General features: G+C 52.2%; 1 protein-coding gene across 3 annotated transcripts; it reads right to left on the reverse strand.

Annotated features, from left to right (window-relative positions):
- Nucleotides 1–483: 483 nt before the first annotated feature.
- IRX5 (iroquois homeobox 5) lies at nucleotides 484–20,985 on the reverse strand. 3 transcript variants are annotated; one of them, XM_044256128.1, is made up of 4 exons: nucleotides 20,273–20,985; nucleotides 18,784–19,189; nucleotides 17,850–18,629; nucleotides 484–565 (listed from the first exon to the last, which is right to left on the reverse strand). In XM_044256128.1, the coding sequence occupies exons 1-4, from the start codon at nucleotides 20,519–20,521 to the stop codon at nucleotides 501–503; spliced, it is 1,500 nt and encodes a 499-aa protein (XP_044112063.1). In that variant the 5' UTR covers nucleotides 20,522–20,985; the 3' UTR covers nucleotides 484–500. The 3 variants fall into 3 exon arrangements, with proteins under 3 accessions (XP_044112063.1, XP_044112062.1, XP_044112064.1); XM_044256127.1 differs by lacking the exon at nucleotides 484–565 and adding an exon at nucleotides 16,648–17,145; XM_044256129.1 differs by lacking the exon at nucleotides 484–565 and having other exon boundaries at nucleotides 17,288–18,629.
- Nucleotides 20,986–21,913: the final 928 nt, after the last annotated feature.

Raw genomic sequence — 21,913 nt, forward strand, 5'->3', positions numbered from 1 at the left:
TTTTCGTAATATAATGAATGGAAAAGGTTTGATTCAGAGCCTTTTGAGTCCAATAATATGATTAGGAGGTTGGTCTGCTGGAGAGGTTGGAGCGCTAGGGAGAATGACTAGCTGACTGCTGCAATGATTGGCACCGGTATTGATGCCAGGGGCACGGCTTTGTTGGGGCAGGCTAGTTTTCTCCTGCCGATGTCCACCTCGATATCACTGGGGAGGCAGTAGATGAACCATCATGAAAGCCTTTAAAAGTCTGTTGACAGAAGATAAGTTAAAAGAAATAGACTTACTTAAGACTGCTGGGCAGAGCAGGGTAGCAAGAGAAGAGAGGGAGAAAGAAGAGGGAGAGAGAAAACACGGGAAGAAGAGGGAGAAGAAGGAGAAAAATTCTACTATATTATTAGGGACAGGCTAAGGAGAGCTATTCTACAAATGAGCCAGTATCTCAATGGCTTGAATCAACAAAGGTTTATTTCTTGCTCACGGTACAGATCCATCGAGGGTCAGCAGGGCTCTCTGCTCCACAGTGTCCTCAGTCTGGGACCCAGGCTGAAGGAGCCTCCGCCATCTGGAACATCATGATGGGAAGGAAAGAGAGAGAGAGGTAAATCATGCACTGACTTTTAAAGAACCCCGCTCAGAAGTGACGCATAGCACTTCTCTGCACATTTCATTGGCAAAGGATGTCCTAGGCCACGCCTCTTTCAGGATGACTGGAGAAGTACAGTCCTACCACACGCCCAGGAGAAAAACAAGACAGTCTGTAACCAATCTTCATATCTACCCCTCAGAGGTTCCAGGATTCAGGATCTGGAAATGATCTTTATTAGTTGCCACTCTTTGAGTTGCGTTGAAGGTGAAACTACTTAGAAGGGAATTTATGAGCTCACAAATCCCCAAATCCAACAGCAGATCTGTCAGTCTTCAAGCAAAGCTGAATCCAAGGGTTCAAAGTCTCTAAGGCCTGTTCTCTTTCCATCTCTCAGTTCCATTCCCTTTATTCTCAGGTTTCTTAGTACCACACTACAAGTCCAATGGATCAAGAACGTGTGTACCTCTCCTCCACCTTAATGAAAATCCTTGGCCTCAATCTCATTGGACCAAATTGGGTCACGTGCACATTGCTGAGCCAATCATCATATCCAGATGAACAGAATGTTAGACTTAAATCCTATGTCGAGCCCAGGAACTAGAGTCGAATTAATTTCATTGAACGCATAGGGACCAAAGGGAGGGGAGGCAAGGGGAATGGATCACGAAGGAAATTCAGGATGCTAGACTAGAAGGGTTGTCCAAAAATATACACAAATAAAACAATACCCAAAACAGGATGTAGAGGTGCTCCTACCCAGTGGTTTTCCAAGTGCTATTTTGTAGAGGGTGTTTTGTGGGCTGCCGGTGAAGGCTAGGATCGAGTTCCTGTACTCTTCAACCTCCCTTTTGATTAAAGCAATTATACTTTGATTGCTGTATATATTTGGATTCCATGGAAAAATCTGTTAGGAACCAGAAAGGAGGGTCCTCTGCTAAGAAAGAAAGAGAAGAAAGAAAAGGAAGGAAAGAAAGAAAGAGGATTAAACATTACTGTTCTTTGATCCCACCTCTCATTTTACAAGAAATTGAAATTCGGAAAGATTAGATTTCTCCTCATGTCTCATTGGCCACAATTGGTCACATGGACACCTAGGTGCAAGGGATGCTGGGAAAGTAAGCATCTGGCAAACGGGAATGAAATTATCATGAATGGCCTAGACATAAATGGCATATCCCCTAAGACTGGGCACACTGCCACCCCAAACAAAGTTGAGGTTCCTTCAAGAAGAAAGGAAGGAAATGACTCTGAAGGAGTTGTCGGCTGTGGGGGCATGAATCTGATCTCACTGAAAATTCCTTAAGGCGATCGCTGGCTCTTATGCCTCTGTTTATTCCTCCACTCATCTATGAACTTTGCCTACAATGATCTCCTTCACTCCTCCCCGAAGTCCTGTGAGATAGTGACTCATACACTGACTTTTAAAGTGTCCACCCAGGGGTGGGTGACCTAGTTGGCTCAGTCAGTGGAGCACGTGGCTCTTGATCGCAGGGTCGTGAGTTTCAGCCCCAGATCAGGGATAGAGTTTATTTAAAAAAAAAAAAAAGAAACAAACAAACAAACAAATCCTAACATGTCTAACTGCAATGGACTCGTCACTATGATTCTGATCCTTTTACAAATGGATAAACTGAACCCCAGAAGTGAATCGCATACCCAGGGTCATGCAACTAATAAATTTTGCTTATCCTTTACTATATACCTTCAGCACAGAGAAAGACTGAAGACGGGGTGGGGGGGAGCCTCAAGCACAGACCTTTTGCCACATAGGGTGGAGGACAGAGTGAGAATATGGGCATGCCAGGAAGAGGGGACAGCATGTGCAAAGGCCCGAAAGCCAAACAGTACATAGCAATGGAAAACAGTTTTACACGTTTTCCAGAATCTGAAGGAGCATCAGCCTTAAGAGTTGGGGTCTTGTATGAGGCCTGTAGAGAGGCATTAAATATTTGGGGCAAGGAATTATATCATTACATACACATTCTGTCTTCAGTGGGGAGAATCAACTAACTGCCAGAGCAGGACTAGAGCTGGGAGGAGAGAGGAGGAGGAGAGAGTTGACAGTGATCAGTGGCCTGTGTCACAGTGATGGTGGCAGAAATGAAGGGAAGTAAAGCCTCAAGGGAAAAATCGAAGATGTATGGAATCCCACCAAATCTGAGTCCACATTCATTAACAGGAGGAGACAGTTGGGAAAAGCTGGGAAAAACTGAGAAGTGACTCATTAAACAAACAAACAAACAAACAAAACTCATCTTTTTTTTTTTTTTTAAGGATTTATTCACTTATTAGAGAGAGAGCAGGGGGAGGGGCAGAGGGAGAGAATTTTCAAGCAGACTCCCCACTTAACAGGGAGTGTCCTCAGGGCTCAATCCCATGAACCATGAGATCATGACCTGAGTTGAAGTCAAGAGTTAGATGTTCAAATGACTGCGCCACCCAGGCGCCCCCTAACTGGGGGTTTCTAGATGGTGTGTTGTCCGTTACTGAGGTGGGACAGGTGGCAGGAAAACATGGAGAATGGGAACCCAGGCAGCCCGGGGCCAGAGCCTATATGCTTAGTCACACTGCTCTGGGGTCAGGGCTCCAAGACTGGGCTAGGGGAATGAAGGGAACCTAATCAAAGTGAGAAAACATCCCTCAGTGGATGTAGGTATGCTGGACTTCCTAAACCCTCATGAAGCCAGATCCAAACCCGGCCTTAGAGCCACTACAGGCCTTTGCTCCTCCCTTCCACCCAAGAGAAGACACCTGAGGCCTCAGCTATGCCCCTGGACAGACCACCGGGGGTGGGTGGGTGGGGGGCCTGAAACCGATCCTACGAGAACTCTGGTGTGAAATTTATTATTTCTTCAACCTGTATTCCCGGAAAATCACTTGGGAGCTCTGACCCTGATAACCTAAAGCTAAGCCTCCATGGCTGGCACAGTATTGATGGCAAGGGTGCAGAGATAAATGATTTAAACAACTTGATTTATTATGATTGATAAACTTGTCTTAAAATGTGCCTTGAAGAATAGATGCCCCCAAAGAGCTAAGTCAAATAAATCGTTTCAAAAAAGAAAAACCAAGAGTCAGGACCACCCTACCACATTTTAAGATGTCCCACAGGGCCATAGTAAGACAACAGCAGAGTTCTGGTGTAAGACAAATAGACCAGGAGAGTTTAGAACCACGTCTCTGTGTTTGTGGAAACATACGTGCAAAGACAAAAAGAAAAGACAGTTCAAACTCACAGAACAGTGTGCTTTCTGGAATCCTCTTGTTTCTGTCCAAACATACAGGCACTGAATGGTGTGGTCCGTGAACACACCAGCCTTGTAGGTGGTGCTGAATTGAATGACTTCCTAAAGCACCCCAGGGACAGTCTCACACTCATTCCGACCAGACTTCCAGGACACAGATACTATTACCATGACTTGACTGTGGGGAACTCAGTTTCTGAGAGGTTAAGAAACTTGCTCAAGGTCACACAGCTAATGTGTGGCAGAGGTAGAAGGCAAACCCAGATTACGCTGACCCCAGAGCCAATGCTCTCCTTGCTTCTTGCTAGGCAGCAACCCCCCAAGGGAGAGAAAGTGGTTGGGCTGGAACCATTGAGAAAGCCTAGAAGTTTCTGGAAACTCTTGAGCTCAATCTCTGAAGCAGGAGTGGATTTAGGCAGCAACCTGGGTTGGATTGTTCTGAGCCAAAAAAATCCAGCCTGGGGAAAAAGGGCTCAGGGAGTGAGTATTTGGCCAGTGGGACCACAGCACAGGAGATCCATGAGGAGTCTAGGGAGATGGGGCCCCACAGGAGACAGAGGTCAGACTGATGAAGAGCCTGGAATGATACAGAGGAACTGGGACTTTGAATCTATTTGAAGTGTTGCTTTGATTTTGTCACTCTCCTGCTCTACAACATTCTATAGCTCCCTTGGCTACTGTCTCCTCTTTAATACTCTCATACGTAGATGGAAAGATGTGGGGTAAGCCTGGAGACAGACTTATTAGGCATCACAGTCCAAGAGGGAGAGGACAAGGTGTACAGGGGAGGCGAGAAAGGAAGAGCGTGCACTCTGGGGCAGGATGCTGTGAGAAGCCCCCCATCCCCGCTACCCCCACTGGCATCTTACTACACAAAGTAGGGATCCCTGCTCCCCAGCAGCATCAGTTAATATTTCCAGTTTAGCAATGAGCTGGGACCTTATTCTTCTCACAGAAGGGAGCCACCAAGAGCCAGAAAAATCAGCTACTGCCTAAAGCAGCAAAAACCAGTGGACAGCTCCTTCCTGGTTCCATCGAGGCCCAGAAAATAAGGGTCAGACATTCCCATGGGCTCAACTCCGGCCCGGACTCAGGCAAGTAAATTTTTCACTGACTTGATTTCTTCATCTGTTAAGTGGGGGATATTAAGAGTGCCCACACCATTGGTTCGATGAGGTTCTCCTGAGATCATGACCATAAAACCTTTCCTGTAATAACGGGTATATACTAGGAGCTCAGTAAGTTAGCTATTACTATTGATAACCAAATAATTGTTTAAGTAATACGTTCACCCTTGAACCATGTGACTAACAGCCAAAGAATGGGGGTTGGAATTCTCAAATATTATGTATTTTACAGCCTGCTCCCGCCAGGAGATAGAGGCAAATGGGCCTTAGAACTAAAAAAAAAAAAAAAAAAAAAAAAAAAATGTCAGAAGATGAAACAAATTCCATTTGATTCAATTCAAGAAGCTATGAATTGTCATATTCCCCGCTATGGAGATTGCTAATTATAAATGGATGGAGAGACAGATGGGCAGACAGTAAATCATGAAAGCTAAACATGCATTCTTTCTTTGAAGTACTGATTGATATAAAAAATAAAAGAAGAAGAAGGAAGGAAGGAAGGAAGGAAAAGAAAAAAGAAAAGGAGGGAAGGAAGGAAGAAAGAAAGGGAGGAAGGAAGGAAGACCAGTTCCCCTTCCACAGGCCCCTGCTTGTGTGACAGAAGTCCGCAGTGTCACCTCTAGGAGTTTCTCATTATTCAGCAGTTTTGGGAATGAGTGATTGATGTAATTAAAGTTATTGGTAAAGAAAGACTCAGTCACCAAGGAATAGATGAGTCAGCAGAAAGTTTAAGTAATGAAATAATGTTCCAAGGAGTGATTCTTAAAATAAGCTTTTTTTTTTTTTTTTTTTTCCTCTTCTTAACTCTAGACATCTTAACCATTGCTGGTCAGCAAAAAGATGTGAAGTAGTTAAGACGTGGGACAAACACACCATGCAATTTTAGAAATTCTCAGCTGAAGTAATTTTCAGCCAAAAGAAATCATATATATGAAGTAATTTTAGGAAAACCGTTCATTTCTGGTGAGCTTTGCTCACATTATCTCATTTAATCCTCACGTCCGAGGGAGATATCATTGTTATCCTCGTTTTATAAATGAGGACACTGAATTTCAGAGAGGTTCTGGAAATCTCCCAGGGTTACCGATTGGGCACATGGCACAGATGGGAATGGAAGCCAGGCAGGCCGGCACTAGGACCCACCTGTTCCATCTCCACAGCTTCTGGGCCTTTCTGTAGAGGTTTCTCAGTCACTTAGTCTTGTTCACGAAAACACTCTGGATAAAGAGTGCCATCCAGATTTGAACTCACTTCGGTCTGACCCCAGAGCTATTTCAAAACTCTTCTTTCTGGGGGAGAATATAGACCAGTGGATTGGCTTGGAGTCCATTCATCTGTTAGTGTTTCCACTAACATGTATTGAATCCTCTAGCCGCATCAGGCTTTGGACTCTGTGTTGGTATCACGAAGGTAGCTGGGAGAATGTGTGATAGTCCATGTGACAGATGACTAAGGCTCAGACCAGAGCAGTGGAGTGGAGGCAGTTGAATAGGATTCCCTAGAAGGATCTATGGGACCTGGGGAGTGAGGCCATGTGAGGAAAAAGAGGTGGCAGCCTGTTTCTGAGGTTCTTCCACTGAGGGAAGTGCCCACAAGGTGACCAAGCTGGGCAAAATGTCCTCACAAAGGGGACAGGTCGGAGATGTGGTGGGGAGTGTTGACTCTGACTGACATTACAGTCGGGGGCCCAACAGTCCCCCCCACAATAAACAAGGTTACCATATGTGACCATGGGTGGCTTTGGGAGAGAAAGGAAGGGGACAGAAACTTGCCACTTGTGAGCAGCTGGAGAAAGAGGACATGAGGGGCAAGGACCACCCCCCACCGGGTCTACCACCCTCTACAACTCTGTTCAGAGCTGGAGGTCCCAGCCCCCTCTCCTTCCCCTAAAGAAGGAAAGAACAACCAGAGTCTTCTACGGTGTGAAAGGGCACATTGGGTAGTAGGTCTTGGCCATTTACCCCCAAAGAGTGACCCACAGACGAGGAAAAAAAGGGCTTCAACCTCGCAGATCTAGGGGGACAGAAGGAACAACAGTTCAGCAGCGTTGCGAGATCTTCCCAATTTGGTCCTGACTTCTCCAGCGCAGGCGTCCTCGAGATGAGGACTACTGCCCAAGGCATTTATTCAGAAAGGAGCACGGGGAAGCTGGCTGGGGAAGGGGAGGAAGCCTTCCCTGGCTCTGTCACCAGACAGCTTTGTGATCTTGAGCATGTCCAACAAGTCGGGGCCTCTGTTCCCATACCTAGAAAATGAACAGTTACCATTTTCCAAAGTGTGGTAAGCCCATCTCCGGGACCACCCGAGGTGGTGTTAGGTAGGGTGAAAACTTGCTCCTACGGCCCATGTAATTTTGAAGGCAGTCTGCAAAGCAGAGGAATGGGGTTGGGGAGGCCTCTGGGACCAACCAGAGACCCTGAGAGGGATGCCGCTCACCTTCGGAGCCCAGGGCACCAAGAACCTCACATCACGAATTTGCTTTTTACCATTGTCTTGTGTTGATGGCAAGTGATACTCATTTTTCAGTTGCAGCACTGGTATAAATATCCCTTTCAAGATAAGTAGATGGTGACAAAACTCCAAAACTTGCGAGAAGTTATTATGGAAATAGTGGTTGTGATTGTGATTGTTGGTGGCTGGGACAGGGACACCGAGGCTGGGAGCCCCGAGGGTTTTGAGGAGGCTGAGCAACATAAGGGCTCATTCCTTACAGACTCAAGTCCTATGGAGTCTTCTCAGAGATTCCTCCTACGTGGTGTAGGAACTGGCAGGTGTTTGCCAGAGTAAAAAAGAAAATTAAAGAGGAAAAAGAAAGTGAGTAAGAAAAAAAAAAAAAAGTTTGGTGAGGAAAACAACTCCACCAACCAAAATAAAGCAGGCCAGTGATTTTTGTACCACACTCTTCATGAGAGCAGAGAGGTGGTGTTTATTCTAAATGAACCCTTTTCTCCAAGTTGCTGCTAATCCACGCTTTTACGTGATCCAGGAAAATCGGTCCTCATGGGCCAATGAACATCTTTGCACGTATGAGTATTTGGAAAAAAGAGCCACCTATTACCACAGGGTTTGGATTTAGATGCTGGATACAAATAGAGGGCAAACAAAACTAACAAAAAAAAAAAAAAAATCCCGTTGTGGTTTGGATCTAAAAAAAAAAAGTCTCAGAAATGACAACTGTGTGGTAAGTCTGATGTCAAACCGAGTTAGCTGGGAAGGTGTCTGGGATGCTGTGGAACTGTGAGGGTATTTGGAATCTAGGGCTAACAGATGTCTCACTCTGCTTGAAAGATGTCAAGATGCTGTTCCTAAGGGCCTGTGAGTTCCCTTGGGACAAAGCCACTGATAGTTTTACAGAAAAAACTGCCCAAGCTGACGACCATATAGCCAACACAAGGAGTCAAGAAAAGAATTGGGGCTGGGGGTGTCGAGGGGGAGAAACAGTCAAGCTAAGACATAAAGAAAGGAAAGAAGGAAAAAAGGAATGGAATAAATACAAAATAAATACATGAAAGATCCATGATTCAGGGCCTTGCCTCCTATTCAAATCTTTGTTTGATAGGAGGTGTTCTGTGAACCTAGGGGTAAAGGAACATTGATTTCTGTTTGCATTATGTAGGATAACGGCGGGCGGCGGGCAGACCGTCACTTCCAACAGGAGAAATGAGCAAATCTTTTCAGCTAGCAATGATTTACAGAAGAAAACCTTCCTTGGCGGGGGCAGCGGGCTCAGACCCTCCTTGCTGTCGGGTGTTTGGGAGAGATGGCCCATTCCTAGCTTTGCCCTCATCTGCACTTCACACGCGGAGTCCTGAAGAGGCAGCAGTCCTCCAGCAGCGTTGGAGGAGGGCTAAGATGTTTCCGGGCCCAGCCTAAAAATATCTCCCTTGACAGCCTGTCACCGTGTCTGAGATTCCACCATTATAAATTCATTCCTCTCTGTTAAGGCATTTTGTTTCCAGCTCTCTGTTAAAATACGGATATCCCAGAGAACACAGCTCGGGCGAGGCACAGGCAGAACACAGCCCAGGAGTGAGGAGACCTGGATTTCTGGCTCCAGTCTGCCTGGGAACTCACTGTGTGAGCTTGGGCGAGTCATTTTCACTTTCTGGACCTCAGTGTCTCCACTGATTAAAAAAAAAAAAAAGAAAGAAAGAAAAGAAAAAGAAAAAAATACAGGAGTAAAAGGGCAGACGTGGTGGTCAGGGAGCTTGAACATGTCTGGTTTCAGGAGGGAAAACATTGTGCTCATTTTAGGCTTTGTCCCTGGACGCCCTGTGTCCACTGGAACAGCTCTTCTGGGCCAAAGGGCATGGAGGTCAGGTCACATAGTGTCTTATTTTCTCCTTCTTAAAAAATAAAATAAAATAAAATAAAATAGGGGTGCCTGGGTGGCTCAGTGGGTTCAAGCCTCTGCCTTCGGCTCAGGTCATGATCTCAGGGTCCTGGGATCCAGCCCTGCATCGGGCTCTCTGCTCAGGAGGAAGCCTGCTTCCTCTTCTCTCTCTCTGCCTGCCTCTCTGCCTACCTGTGATCTCTGTCTGTCAAATAAATAAATAAAATATTTTTTAAAAAATAAAATAAATAATATAATAAAATCCCTGTGCCTCTCTTATATTTGACATCTCAACAAATGGCATCTCCCAAGTCCCTTAGTACCCAAACTCTTGGGGGCATCCAGAATTCCCCTTGACCCACCTCCCACATTCAATCTATCAGCAAAGCCTCTTGATTCTACTTTCAAAATATGGCCTAAACCTGATCACTGGGAGCAACCACTACTTCTCTGGCGACCTCCATGTCGAAGACAGCATTACCTCCCCCTGGATTCTACCATTAGCCTCCTAACTGGGCCCTGCTCTGATCTTGCCCACCCAGAGCTTTAGCTCCTCATGTCTGGGGATGCCTCGAAGACATAAATTAGATCCTATCACTCCCCCAGACCATCCCTCTCTTCCTTTCTCTCTCTCATCATTAAACCCAAAGATCTAACCAAGACCAACAAAACCCCTTATAGCCCAAACCTGGGTTTGCCTTGGCCTTATCACCTCCTGGAAAGTTCCCCTTGCTGTTGCTCAAATCTGTTCCGACCTCAGGATCTTTGCACTTGCTATCCCTCTGCCCAGAAATTGCCCCTTCCGATATCTTCATGGCCTACTCCCCAACTGCTTTCAGGTATCTCCTCAAGGGCCCCTCCTAAGGGATGCTTCCCAGACTACCCTGGCTAAAGGAGCAAAATCCCTTCCACATCCTCACCCTACTTAATTTTTCTGCCAATACTCATCATCCAGACATTGTGAGAAGCCATCATCACACTCATTTGCTCACTTTCTCTCTCCCCCTCCACAGTATAAGGTCCAGGAAGATAAGCTTTGTTTTGTTCACTGCTGCAAAATCATACCTGGAATGGCACATCTGGGATATCTTAGGTGCTCAGGTTAAGCAGAACTGCACTAACCTGGAGGCCAATCTAAGCATTCCACGGGATGGGATCAATGCCAAGGTCTTTCCTGCACTATTTCAGCAGGACAGGATGTCCTGGGGAGTCAAAGGTAGAGCAGACTGTTGAGAGATCAAGGTGGGGCAGTGCGGAGGATACAAGGTAGGCAGGGGAGATAAAGAATCTCAGCAGAATTTACAAGTTCATGGGCTGCAAGTTCTTGATTGAGACCAGAGGAAGCCAAAAGGCCCTTGTGGACAGATTCCAAAAGGCAGACAAAGGGTAGGTTGTGAGTGGGAGGAGTTCTGAACCACCACCACCAGGGAGAACTGATCTGAAATTGATTCTATCCCAAGGCTGGTCCAGCCAGCTTCCCAAAGCTGAGCTCTGATCATCAGGTCGCTCCCCTGTCTAACTGCCTTCCCAAGCTCCTAGTGTCCCCCGCATCAAGCCCCAGGGAGTGCTTCGAGGCTGGAGAAGGTGTGAGGGGGAGGAACATCAGTCATTCTTGCAGGATCCTCCCCAAAGTCTCAGTCTGCTGCCCTTCCCTTTTAACCCCAGGCCTTGGCTAGTGTCTCTCATGAAGTAGTCTTAACAGAGTGTGACCCCAGTAACCGTACTGAAGGACAACTGTATGCCATTCACTAGAATCCTCACAAAACCAGGGGTGGTATAATGCCTCATTTTACAGATAGGACTTAGCCACCAAGGCCCAAGCACCCAACCAGTAAGCCATACGGTCTCTTGCTGACAGCCCACGCTTCCATTCCCGTGCTGCCTGGGGGTTCCCTGGTCACACTCTGTCCCAGCTATTACAAGGCTGAGCCTGGAGAGGCTGCCACCCATCTGGGCCTGCACCACCGGAGCCCAGTCTCCCCCTAGGCCTGAGCAGCCCGCCCGCAGGGGGCGATGGTGGCACGGCTGGCTGCAGTCGCCCTGAATGCGGGGTTGGCCAGCAGGAAGCAGCTAAGGTTAACGAAAGCGCCAGGGCCAGGCGCTAGGGGAAACCCTGGCAGCACTAAGCACCCCGCTCCCCACCCCGCAAGGCGGTACCCCGGCTGTGTTGAGCGACGCCGCCAGGCCGCCAGTGTGGACCTTGCGGACCGGAGCTCTCTAGCCCTTGTTTGATGAGCAGAGGCCAATAAATTCATTAATCATCATTTTATGCCTCATCAAACCCCCTCCAAGCCCCTCCAAGGGAGTTACACAAATTAGCCCCTGAAAAGACAGTAATTTCAGTATAGCGAGGTAAGTGCTTTCTGATGGGCTCCGCGCACAGAGCTCTCCTGACAAGCCAATCCATCAGCACCTTGGGGACAGGGCTCGGCCCTGCCGCCCAGCCTAGCCCGGCCTCACCCGGCCCAGGCCTGGCCAGTCTCCCCTGCGCCAGCCCTCCCAAGTCCTGCCCAGCCTAGCTTCCGGGGGCTACCTGGAGCGGGTTTCCGACGAGGGCTCCCCTTTCCCTGTCTCCTTTACCCCCAGGTACCGCAGGCTGCTGTGTCTGGCCTCCTGTCCTCACCCACCTCGACCTCCGCCCCAGCCCTTCCGAAAAGAAGAACAATTTGGCAGCGGGGGGAGTCCCAGGCCCAGCTTGGGGAACGAACTAAGGATGGCGGAGGAGGACGAGCCAGCTTTGAAGTTCTGAATTCCAGACCGGAGGAAGGAAGAGCCAAGCAGACCTTTCTCCTCCTAATGCCTAGATGTCCGGGTTCTGTGACCCCTTGAAATTATTGAAGGGTTGTGTATATTGCGTGTGCACGTTATGGGGCGGGCTGGAGGGTAGGTAATCCATGGCGTCCCGACGATTCTGAAAGAAACCCCAGGTCCCAAAAGACAGCCATATGGGAACCGAGAAGGGGGTCCTTCTGTCTAAAGGACGGCTCCACGGGACCCTGGTGGCGGGGGTGGAGGTGGGGAGCGCCTAGCCTTTTTCGTGGCCCTGGTTTCTTTCTCTCTGAGACAGCCACCTGGGGCAAAAGACGACGCCTGGGGAGGAAAGCAAGAAGGGATTTTCTATCAGATGGACGGGGCCGGTTGGACTCCAGCAAGGGGAGCTGAGTAAGAGACGGGAAGGGGAAGAGCCAGAGAAAATTCTGGCGAGGAGTGGGATATTTGCAAAAGCGAAGCCCACGCCGCGCCTTCTCTCTTTCTGGTCCTGGAGCACAGAAGGTCCCATGGGCACCCTACCCGGCGGCAAGGGTCCATGCAAAGGAGGTCGTGGAGGAGCCGCCGGCCGAGCGGAGCCTACCGACCGGCCAGCGCACTATAACTGTGGAGGGCTGGAGCGCTGAGCGACGCGCGGCTCCTTCATTAGCTTCCCCTCCGCGGCGCTGCAAGCCTCGGAAAATAAGTTAGCAAACGGGGAGCCGTTTATCTCTTTTATCTTGGGGCCTGATCCAATTAAATAAGTGCACATTTACATTTGCATCCATCAGGCGAGAGCGCTGAGAGCCCGGGGTTTGCTCGGAGCAAATAAAAGCAGATTTCACTGGGAAAAAGTGGCGTCTGGGCGCGCCGGGCTCGTCCGGGCGCCGGAAACGAGCGCAGCCAGGAGGGCCGCCTTGGGGACTGAGAGTTGGGGCCTAGAGCCGACAGAAGGCCAGAGACACCCCCCCCCCCCGCTCCCGCAAGGGCCGGAAGGGCCGACCTGGGCAGGAGGTGCGTCCAGAGCTGCATCCCCGCCCCAGAGGCGATCCTTCCTTAGGCCACAACCTGGGCCCCCTCTTGTGTCCTGGACCCAAGTCGCATTTAAACGAAAACGAAAAGGAGAGCAACTCTGGCCAGGTCACCGAGGGAGACCCGTGGGGTGGGTCTAGAGACAGTCCTGCAGTTTTGGCCAGTTTGGAAGGAGGGCAGGTGGCAAATTCTCAGTCAGGCCCGATTTTCCTAGTCGGTGGCCCAGTGGAAAGGTATTCCAAGATCCAGGCCGAAGACGCGCCTCCGCTTTCCCCCAGTATCTCTGCACCGGGGGAGCCCAGTCGGCACTATGGCTTAGGGCTTCTGTCGGAGTAAAAGCGGACGCTCAGGTGTGCACCTCTTGGTTTGCTGCGCCGACCTCATCAAAATGCTTTCGAAATAGAAGGGTTTCAAGAATGTGAAGGTAGTTTTGTTTTTCCTTTTTCTATGGCCGTCCAACGCATAGGCCAAAAGACAGAAACGGTTTTACCGGGTGCGGTTGCGTGGTAAACTCCGGATAGGCCAGCCCGCAGACTAAAAACAAAACTGTGCGGGTTCCAGAACCCTGGCCCGGAAAGGCCAGCAGAAGGTAAGCGCACACCTGAAGCCCAGCGGGAGCCGGGGCGCGCTGCCTGGGCCACGCACCGCGGCAGTCTCCCACCCGCACACTGTTTCAACCGTGGGCGTATTTCCTCAATTGCCTGCCGCCTAGTTTCCGACTAGTTTCTGGCCAAACCGTGGCGGGAATCGGTGGGGTTAAAACTGTTCTAATCGCGAGCCCTGCTCTCCAAATCTCCAATGCTACCTTGGTCCTGGGACCCGAGCCGCGACGAGTGCGGTAGCTGGGCAGTTTCAGTTTTACCCGCTTGGGGTTCAGAGCTAAGACCCCGCTGAGGGTGGGGAACAGAGACAGGTCTTGCCTTAACTCCTCCTCTCTGCACAGCCTGGCGCCCGGGGACCAGTAGGCGGCGCCCTTCCTAAACTGCATCCGCATTCGACTCCCTCCTGGGAGCGCAATCACATTCCTTTCACTTTGGGCGCTTTGCGAAGCGCTATTGCTTACGTCTGCTCGAGCTGGCAGCTAGTCGTGGGGGACAGGTGGGTCATTTCTGAAACTGCACGTACGACCCTCCCCCGCAAGCTTCCAGGCTCCACGGGCTTCGCACCTCTAGCAAAACGAGAGGCCCCGAAGGGTTTGCAAACCAGAAAGCCTCGATGCAGGCCCCGCACCCAGGCCGGGGAACAACATTTCGAGCTCAAGCACCCCGAACCGAGGAGCGGGAATGGAAGCAGCAATGTCCCCTTTCTGTAGCTTCTCCTCAGTGTCCGCTCATGCGCCCTCGAGGATTGACTGGGCTGTTGGCTCTTCACCCCCAAATCCCATGAACTGATTCGGACCCACACAGAGAAGAGAAGGGATCCAGTCATTCCAGTTTGGCGCTGCCTCAGGGCGGGTGACTGCATAGACCCCAAGCGGTGATCCCTCTGCCCCTGCTGCCTGGGATTCGGCCTTCCTGGGACCTGAGTGCCAAGCTAAAGGCTCCTCGAGGGGTCCAGAACCAGCGCAGTCAAGTGCAGGTGGCAAACGTCCGCGCTGCCCCCGCACCCGGGTGTCGTAAGCACTGCCTCGCGCAACTCCCGCACCCCAGTCTAACCCTGCGAACAAACCTCGACTCCACTACACCCCCGAAGTTTGCCCTCAGCGCCTCCAAGACGCTCTGCCTTTGAGACGGCCCAAGACGCAGCCAAGCGGGCTCGAGGAGGCACTTGGGAGCGTAAAGACGCGAAACTACTTCTAGGATTAAACGCGGGAGACAGCTAATTATCCGAACCCCGAACTGCGCGGCAGGCTTCCCCCAAACTGGAAAGTCTCTAGACACCAGAAAATCACTGGCCAAGAAACTCAGCTCTGCAAAGAGCAAACCCCAAACTTAATTGGAGGCTTGTATTCAAGATGAAGTAGGCAGAGAAACCCGTAGACCCTGCAGAGGCCAAGGGCAGGAGGGATGTGGACAGGGGGCAGCGACTTGGGTTCCAGCCTTCCGGCCCCTGGTGGTTTCGCTCCCTGGCCGGGAGGCTCCTCGCGCCGCCCCTCGTAGGGGAGAAACGCCGCGAGCTCCCCGGTGCGCGATTCCCGTTCCCAGGGAGCCCCGCGGGCATTCGGCTCCCAGCCCCGAGCCTCGGATCTCAGACTTGGGAGGCCCGCGCCGCGCTATTTGCATATTCCCGAGAACACAAGGAGGCCTGTAATTTTCTTTTTTAAAATCGTTGGTCAGGGTTTAGGGCCAGCGCTTCCAAAACCCCTCAGAGCTGATGTGGTCCTTAAACTCTCTCTTAAGAGAAGGGGACTGGCCTATTCTTCTGACTTTTTTAGAAGAGAAGGTGACTCCTGGGGCTGCATATTCAACTGTGGGGGGGTAGGGGAGGAGGGGAAAGCTGATTGTGAACTAGGCTGTCGGGGGGGTGGGGGTGGGCGGAGGGGGCCGGGGCTCCGGGGTGGGGGTTGGCGGTAGGGCTAGTCATCTCTGGAATGCAATTGTTTTAAAAAATCATTTATAATTAAAGGGACAAAATAAAATACGATCATCTCATGTATATTTAATCACTCACACTTCCAGCTTTGAAACCATTTTCCCTGCGTGAATTTTCTCACTAATTTAAACTCTTAAATCGACTGCTGTTCGCAAAAACATCTGGACAATGCAGTTTGCAAACTTGTTTAAATTCGAGTAAGCGAATGGAGTCCCGTCGCAAGTTTAAAAAAAAAAAAAGCAAAAGTTAAAACTTCGATGAAAGTATGGGGTGTGTCTAAAAAAACAAGTAGGGTTAAAGTAATCTTGAGTAGAAATGCAAATATGTGCATTCTGATTTAGGCTAATTAAACCGGTGTTATGTGCAAACACATTCACTCTCCACTCAAGCTTGGGTTTAATAGAGCAAATTAATTCCCCTGGCTAGAGTATGTTTTTGCGGTAAACCCTCCCCTCCCCCGACCACCGAAAATTTCCCACGAAGTAAAACACGTCCTCTGTTCCACCTCTCCGACGCAAAATGGAGACGCGAACACGGACACTGTTGGCGGGCCTCGGGCACAGGGCGGTGTCTTTTCCCCATTTGGGATTGAGACTCATCCTGATTTTTCATTTTGAGATGAAACATGCGGGATTAAAACTAGAAAATAACCCCCCCCCAATACTTTTGTTACTACTTAGACTTTCGAATCAGAGACAGGAAAAGTGCTAACGCGACGACAAGCCTGATCGAGTCCTCAACAGCCTCATTATCTAGGCAAATGTCTTCGAACTTTTGAAGGCCACTTGTCCAAAAAGGGGCGCGTGCAGGAGCGGGGGCTGGGGGCACCCTCCAGTTCGTTCGGGGCTCCCCTCACTGCCCCCAAGCGACTGTGGCTCTCCATCCCCCACTTCCGCCCACTCTTTCCAATGTCCGACTCTGCATAGTGCAGGCTTGTATTTCAGGACAAGTGTGACACCTACCTGTGAAAGGGGGGAACCGTCCCCTAGCCAGTCCCGCGGCCGCGGTCTCGTGGCTGCGCGGGGATCTACGGGGCTGCCTACCACCCGCACTGTCGCGGCTGGAACATTTACTAATTTAATCAAATCCAACGAAGAGATCAATGCCCAATTTTAAAGGGGTAGGGAAAACAGTGACTTGGGAAAGCCTTCTCCTTGGCATCCCCTAACGCTCCCCGCCCGCATTAGCCCACAGCACCTTTGAAATAGTAATAAGGGCTAAATCCGGCATAAAATCGAACTCATTAGCAAAGTTCACCAGCTGATTGCTTTGCATAAAACACGACACTGATTGGAAGTAATTAGGTTAAGCGATGGTGCTCGGGTGGTGCGTGTCTCTAGCAGGCTTTACCATCTCTTCTCCCTTCTGGGCACACACTTGGGTCTCTCTGCTCCTTCCTCCAGGGTCCAATCTCCCCCAAGCAGCCTGCATCAGGGATCCAAATCTGCATTCCCAGCAGGGCCAGGGTCCCCGGGGCCTGCCGCCTAATTATGGCTTCCCCCTGGCACACTGAGGTTCTGTGGAACCTTTCATTCCTCACTTGGGGGGAAAAAAAAAGAAGAAGAAAGAAAGAAAGAAAGAAAAGAAAAAAAAAAGAAAGAAAGAAAGTTGCAGTTTCCACCTTTTGTCCAAGGCGATGGACAGTTTATTGAGGCTTCTAAAAAGTAATGAGTGGCTCTGATTATGTTAAAATCTCTTTTAATTAAATATTTTGCATTTTACAAAGGCGGCTGCAGTTTCTTTTACTTTTTAAATCTAAGAGTATAACCTGTTTCCTTTCTGTAATAATACTTTAGCTCATACCCAGAAAAATCAATAGGTGTAAAAAATTAAATTAAACTTGTATTTTTAAACTATGAAACAGTTTCGGGGGAAACACAAATGTATATATTTATATTACAAAAAAAACATTAAATGCCTGTACAGGTGTCTTAATTTCATAATTTACTTCAAAGATATTGAATTATCAATTTAAATACAAAAATGCTACATTAAATATACAGAATAAGATTTAATACAAATCCTTTTTTAAATTTTTTTCTTTTCGGTTGGTTAAGACATTTTTGTGTGGGGAGATGTTTACATGGGTATGTCATCCATCTCCATGAACTATAAACTTTTTAATAGGAGGGGTAGTTTTGTTTTTCTCTCTTGTTGATGGAAAAATAACTGCCAAGGCCATGTTTTTTAATAAATTAGGAAAGTCCGGGACCGACGCAGCCCGCGTTAAATGTCGGACATACCTTTCTTCAATTCATAGGGAGAGTCTTTGCACAGGTCTAGCTGAGACTGGCTCCGCAACATTTTCGGGTCTTTAGCCAAAGCGTCCGCTCGGTTCAACACGGTCTGGTTTAATCCATTGAAATGCGAGCCCGGACCGGTTGTGGGGCCTGGCCCTGGCCCTGGGTGGCCGTGAAGGTGTCCAAAGGAGCCATAGTTCGTGTAGCCGGGATAGAAGGGCGCCGTGTAGTAGAGAGGCCGGGACAGCACCGTCCCTCCTGGAAAGGGGCACTGCGCCGAGGGCGAGCGCGATGGCGCCGGGGCCGGCGATGCGCGGCTGCCTCCTAAGGCTTGCCCCGCTACCGGCCCAGGACACGGTGGGCATGGAGAGCCTTCGCTCCCGCTGCCCCCGTCCTTGACTTTGTCCGAGGATGTGGCGATCTCTGCCAGAGACCACAGTTTGGGCTTGGCGAGCACCGCCTGTGGCGGCGGTGGTGGCGGAGAGTGTATGACCGAGGGCCCGCCGGGACCGGGGGGCAGCTCTCCCGCGGCTGGGTGCGGGCCCGGAGCCGGCGCGCCGGAGGGGTAGTGAGGGGCCGGGTCCTCGGCCAACCGCGCTGCCGCTGGCCCCGCCGGGGAAGGCCCTCCCGCGCGGGGGGGCCCGGGCAGCGCGTCCAGACGGCCCTCGGATGTGGGCTCCTTAAAATCCGAGTCGCTGAGGCTGCCCTCCGTCTCCTTGCCGGCGGGGCTGGGCGGCCCCTGCAGCCGTTCGCAGCCCGAAGCCGCCTTCTGCTCCGCTCCTCCTGCGGGCGAAACCCCAGGCCGTCAGGGGCGCGGAGGCCGCGCGGTGGGGCCCAGGTCCCTGCCCGCAAAGGCAGTGACCCTAGCCCCCAACCTCCAGGCCCCCCTTTTCCTTCTTACTCCCTCTCCAACACACCCTTTCCCACGTCCACCAACCTGCTTCAGGGCCCTCGGAGTCGCCCTTGTCCTCTGGCTTCTGGGGCTCATCCTCGTCGTTTTTCTCCAGATCAATGTTCTCCTCCTCCTCCTCGTCCTCGCTGCGGTTCCGCGGCGTCCACGTCATCTTGTTCTCCTTCTTGAGGCGCCGGCGCGCGTTGGCGAACCAGGTGGACACCTGGGTGAGGGTCATCTTGGTGATGATGGCCAGCATGATCTTCTCGCCCTTGGTGGGGTAGGGGTTCTTGCGGTGTTCGTTGAGCCAGGCCTTGAGCGTGGCGGTGGCGTCTCGCGTGGCGTTCTTCCGGTACGCGGGGTCCCCGTAGGGGTATGAGCCCAGGGGCGCCGCGTAGGGGTGGTACCCTAGGGAACCTGCCATTCCCGGCGTATGATCGTAGGGAGAGCCCTGCAAGGAACAGGCAAAGAGAGGGTGAGAGCGGGCCGTGGTCCCCAGGACCACCTAGACGACCGAAGCACGTTTTCCCTGCGCCCAGGGGTCCGCGAGCTGCGAGGCCCAAACTCCGACTTCCCATGGGGTAGGGCTGGCGGGCTCAGACCCAGGGGCAACTCTTCCTCCTCCTCCGCTTCCGTAGGGAGCGGGGTGGGGGGGCACCAACTCCTGATTCCCATCCTTTGGGGACGCTTGAAGCCGTCCTGGCCTCAGCCGCACCCAGTAGGCCCGCGTCTGCCGGGGCAAGTCCGCCCCCTCCATGCGCAGATCGGGCCCCCTTGGCCAGGCCCTCCACCCAGATGGAGGCCTGGGCAGCGGCGGCGACTCGGCACTTAGTGCCCTGATGGCTGCACGTTAAGGTTCAAGGGGAGAGAGCAAGGGAAGTCAAGGCATTTTTCCCCCCAAAGAGGAAGGCAAAGGAAAAGCTAAGCCTTGCCCGGGCACTCTCACCCCCCCAAAAATGTTACCCCAAACCGAAGCCACGGCATTTTTCCAGAAAGTGCACCCGGCCGAAAAATCCCGGATGCACCGCAGCTCGGCCGACTTTTCAGAAATCTAATACCTCCAAATCGGATTGCGAAGATAGGATTACGGATTTGCAACATTTTGGAGGACTAATTAAAGGCGAGGCCAAACACATTTACATTGACTTAGCGCGCTTCTGCTCTGATTTCTGGTCCGTTTCTTTTGAACTACTTTTCCAAAATGGCAAAACCATTAAAATAAAATAAAATAAAACCTGCAGGGCGGCCTGGAGCTCATGTTTGAACCGGACGCTGCTCTTTAATTGCAGCGACCTCTCCCCAAAAAACCCTCTCCGCCCGCTCAGAGCCCCAAGCAGGACGCGGCTCTGCCCTCCGAGCAACTCCTGAGCCCGAGGCCCGGGAGAAGCCGCGCGAGACAGTCGCCCAAGTTTGCAGGGGCCGCGAAGCTTGGCGGGGGCGGTCGCGGTGGCGCCAGGGCCTGTGTCCTCCGCAGCCCCCGCCCGCCCCGTGCGGCCCCAGCTGCCCTTGCCCGCCGCGGCACCCGCTCACTCACCACGTACGAAGAGAAGGCGGCGGCGGCGGCAGCCGCGGGGTCGGCACCGTACTGGAGGTGCGAGTTGTAGCCCGGCGAGGGCGCCGTGAAGGCGGTGGAGCCGGCGTAGGGCGAGAATGCGGAGCCCGACGACGAGCGGCCGAGCTCATCCGTGCGGGGCCCCGAGATGACGCTGGTGCTGTATGCCGGGCACGAGTAGAGCGCCAGAGAGGCGGACGGCTGGTACAAGTAGCCCTGCGGGTAGGACATGGCCACACACGGGCATGGGGCGCGCCGCGCCGCGGCCGCCAACGAGCCGGGCGGCGCCCTGCGAGGGCGAGCGGGCGGGCACCTGGCCTCCGGCTGCCCCCGGCTGCCGCTTCTCGGGCCCCGGCTCCCGGGCTCCGGCCCGCGGCGCCTCCTCGCTGGCTTCCCGCGCGCCTCCGGCTGCGACTGCCGAGCCCTCTCCTCTGCGCGCCTTGCTCGCCCCGGCTGGGTTTCTCCCCCCTCCCTTGCAGCTTTCTCTTTTTCCCCCTCGCTCTTTGCACTGGGGGGCTCTGCTTTTGGCTTCGCAAAGGTCCTGCCAAGATGCTAAGTTGGAAATTGAGGATTCTGACGCCTTGTGCGCGCCTGAAGCTCCTCCTTCCCGGGGTGTAGTCGGTGGGAGGACTGGCAGGAACCTCTGGGCGGCCGCAGCCAACCCGGCCGTCAGGCGCGCCTCGCCCTCTCCCTCTTCCTCCCCGGCTCCCTCTCCCGCTCGCTGGCGCTCCCCTCGCCCCTCCCTCGCGCCCGCCTCTCCTCCGCGGCCCTCCTCTCCACCCTCCTCTTTTTCTCCCCCCACCCCCCCTTCTCTCCCGGGTCTCTCTCCCTCTCTCTCTTTCTCAGACTCTCGAGCGCCGGCCCCAGGATGACAATCACATCCCAGGCGCGCCGATCTCTTCCAACTTTCCTTCCCTGCTAAGTCGGGGTAGAGTGCGGTTCCGACATAAGGCAGGCCCTGGTGGCGGGTCCGGTCGATCCGAAGCACAAAGGCAGCGAGGCGGCGGGCTGGGCGCGGGCGAGCGCTCTGCTCTGTGCTTGCCACAGTAAACCGCGGAGTTAGCGGATTTCTTGTTCCGCAAGAGGCTGGGCTCCCAAGCGGACCGTCACCTACCCGCCCCTGGCTTCTCCCCCAAGCCAGGGAGCCGGAGAGCGAGTTGGAGACCTGGAATGAAGGTCCCTGGAAGAGACGGAGGGATGCCCTCGTCCGGGGCGCGGGAAGGCCGAGATGACTGTCCCTCTCCGCCAGCAGCAGCAGGTGGGCGAGAGACAGGCCTTGGACATCTGCACGTCTCCGGCCTCCTTCCACCAACTCCCCGCCAAACGACAAGGAAGGGGGAGGGCCGGGATTACGGGGGAGAGCCTTTCTCTAGAGGAGAGGTAATGGGCAAGAGCTGCCACATGAAGAAGCAGCTGTACCAGAGTAGGTCCACGGACCCCACTACACCCCATCTGGCCCCCACCATGCCTCGCCGCCTCTTCCTCGGGCTTTCCATCTACAGCTCCCTCTGCCTGGCCGGTGGTGATGGTGGAGGGTGCGGGTCCCCTTCCCCTTAGCACGCACTTTAGCACCCGCCCACGCTCCATTGCAAACACTCGGCTTTGCCCAACCCAACCACTGTT

This window comes from Neovison vison, chromosome 7 (assembly GCF_020171115.1).
Source record: "Neovison vison isolate M4711 chromosome 7, ASM_NN_V1, whole genome shotgun sequence".
NCBI classification, from domain to species: Eukaryota; Metazoa; Chordata; class Mammalia; order Carnivora; family Mustelidae; genus Neogale; species Neogale vison.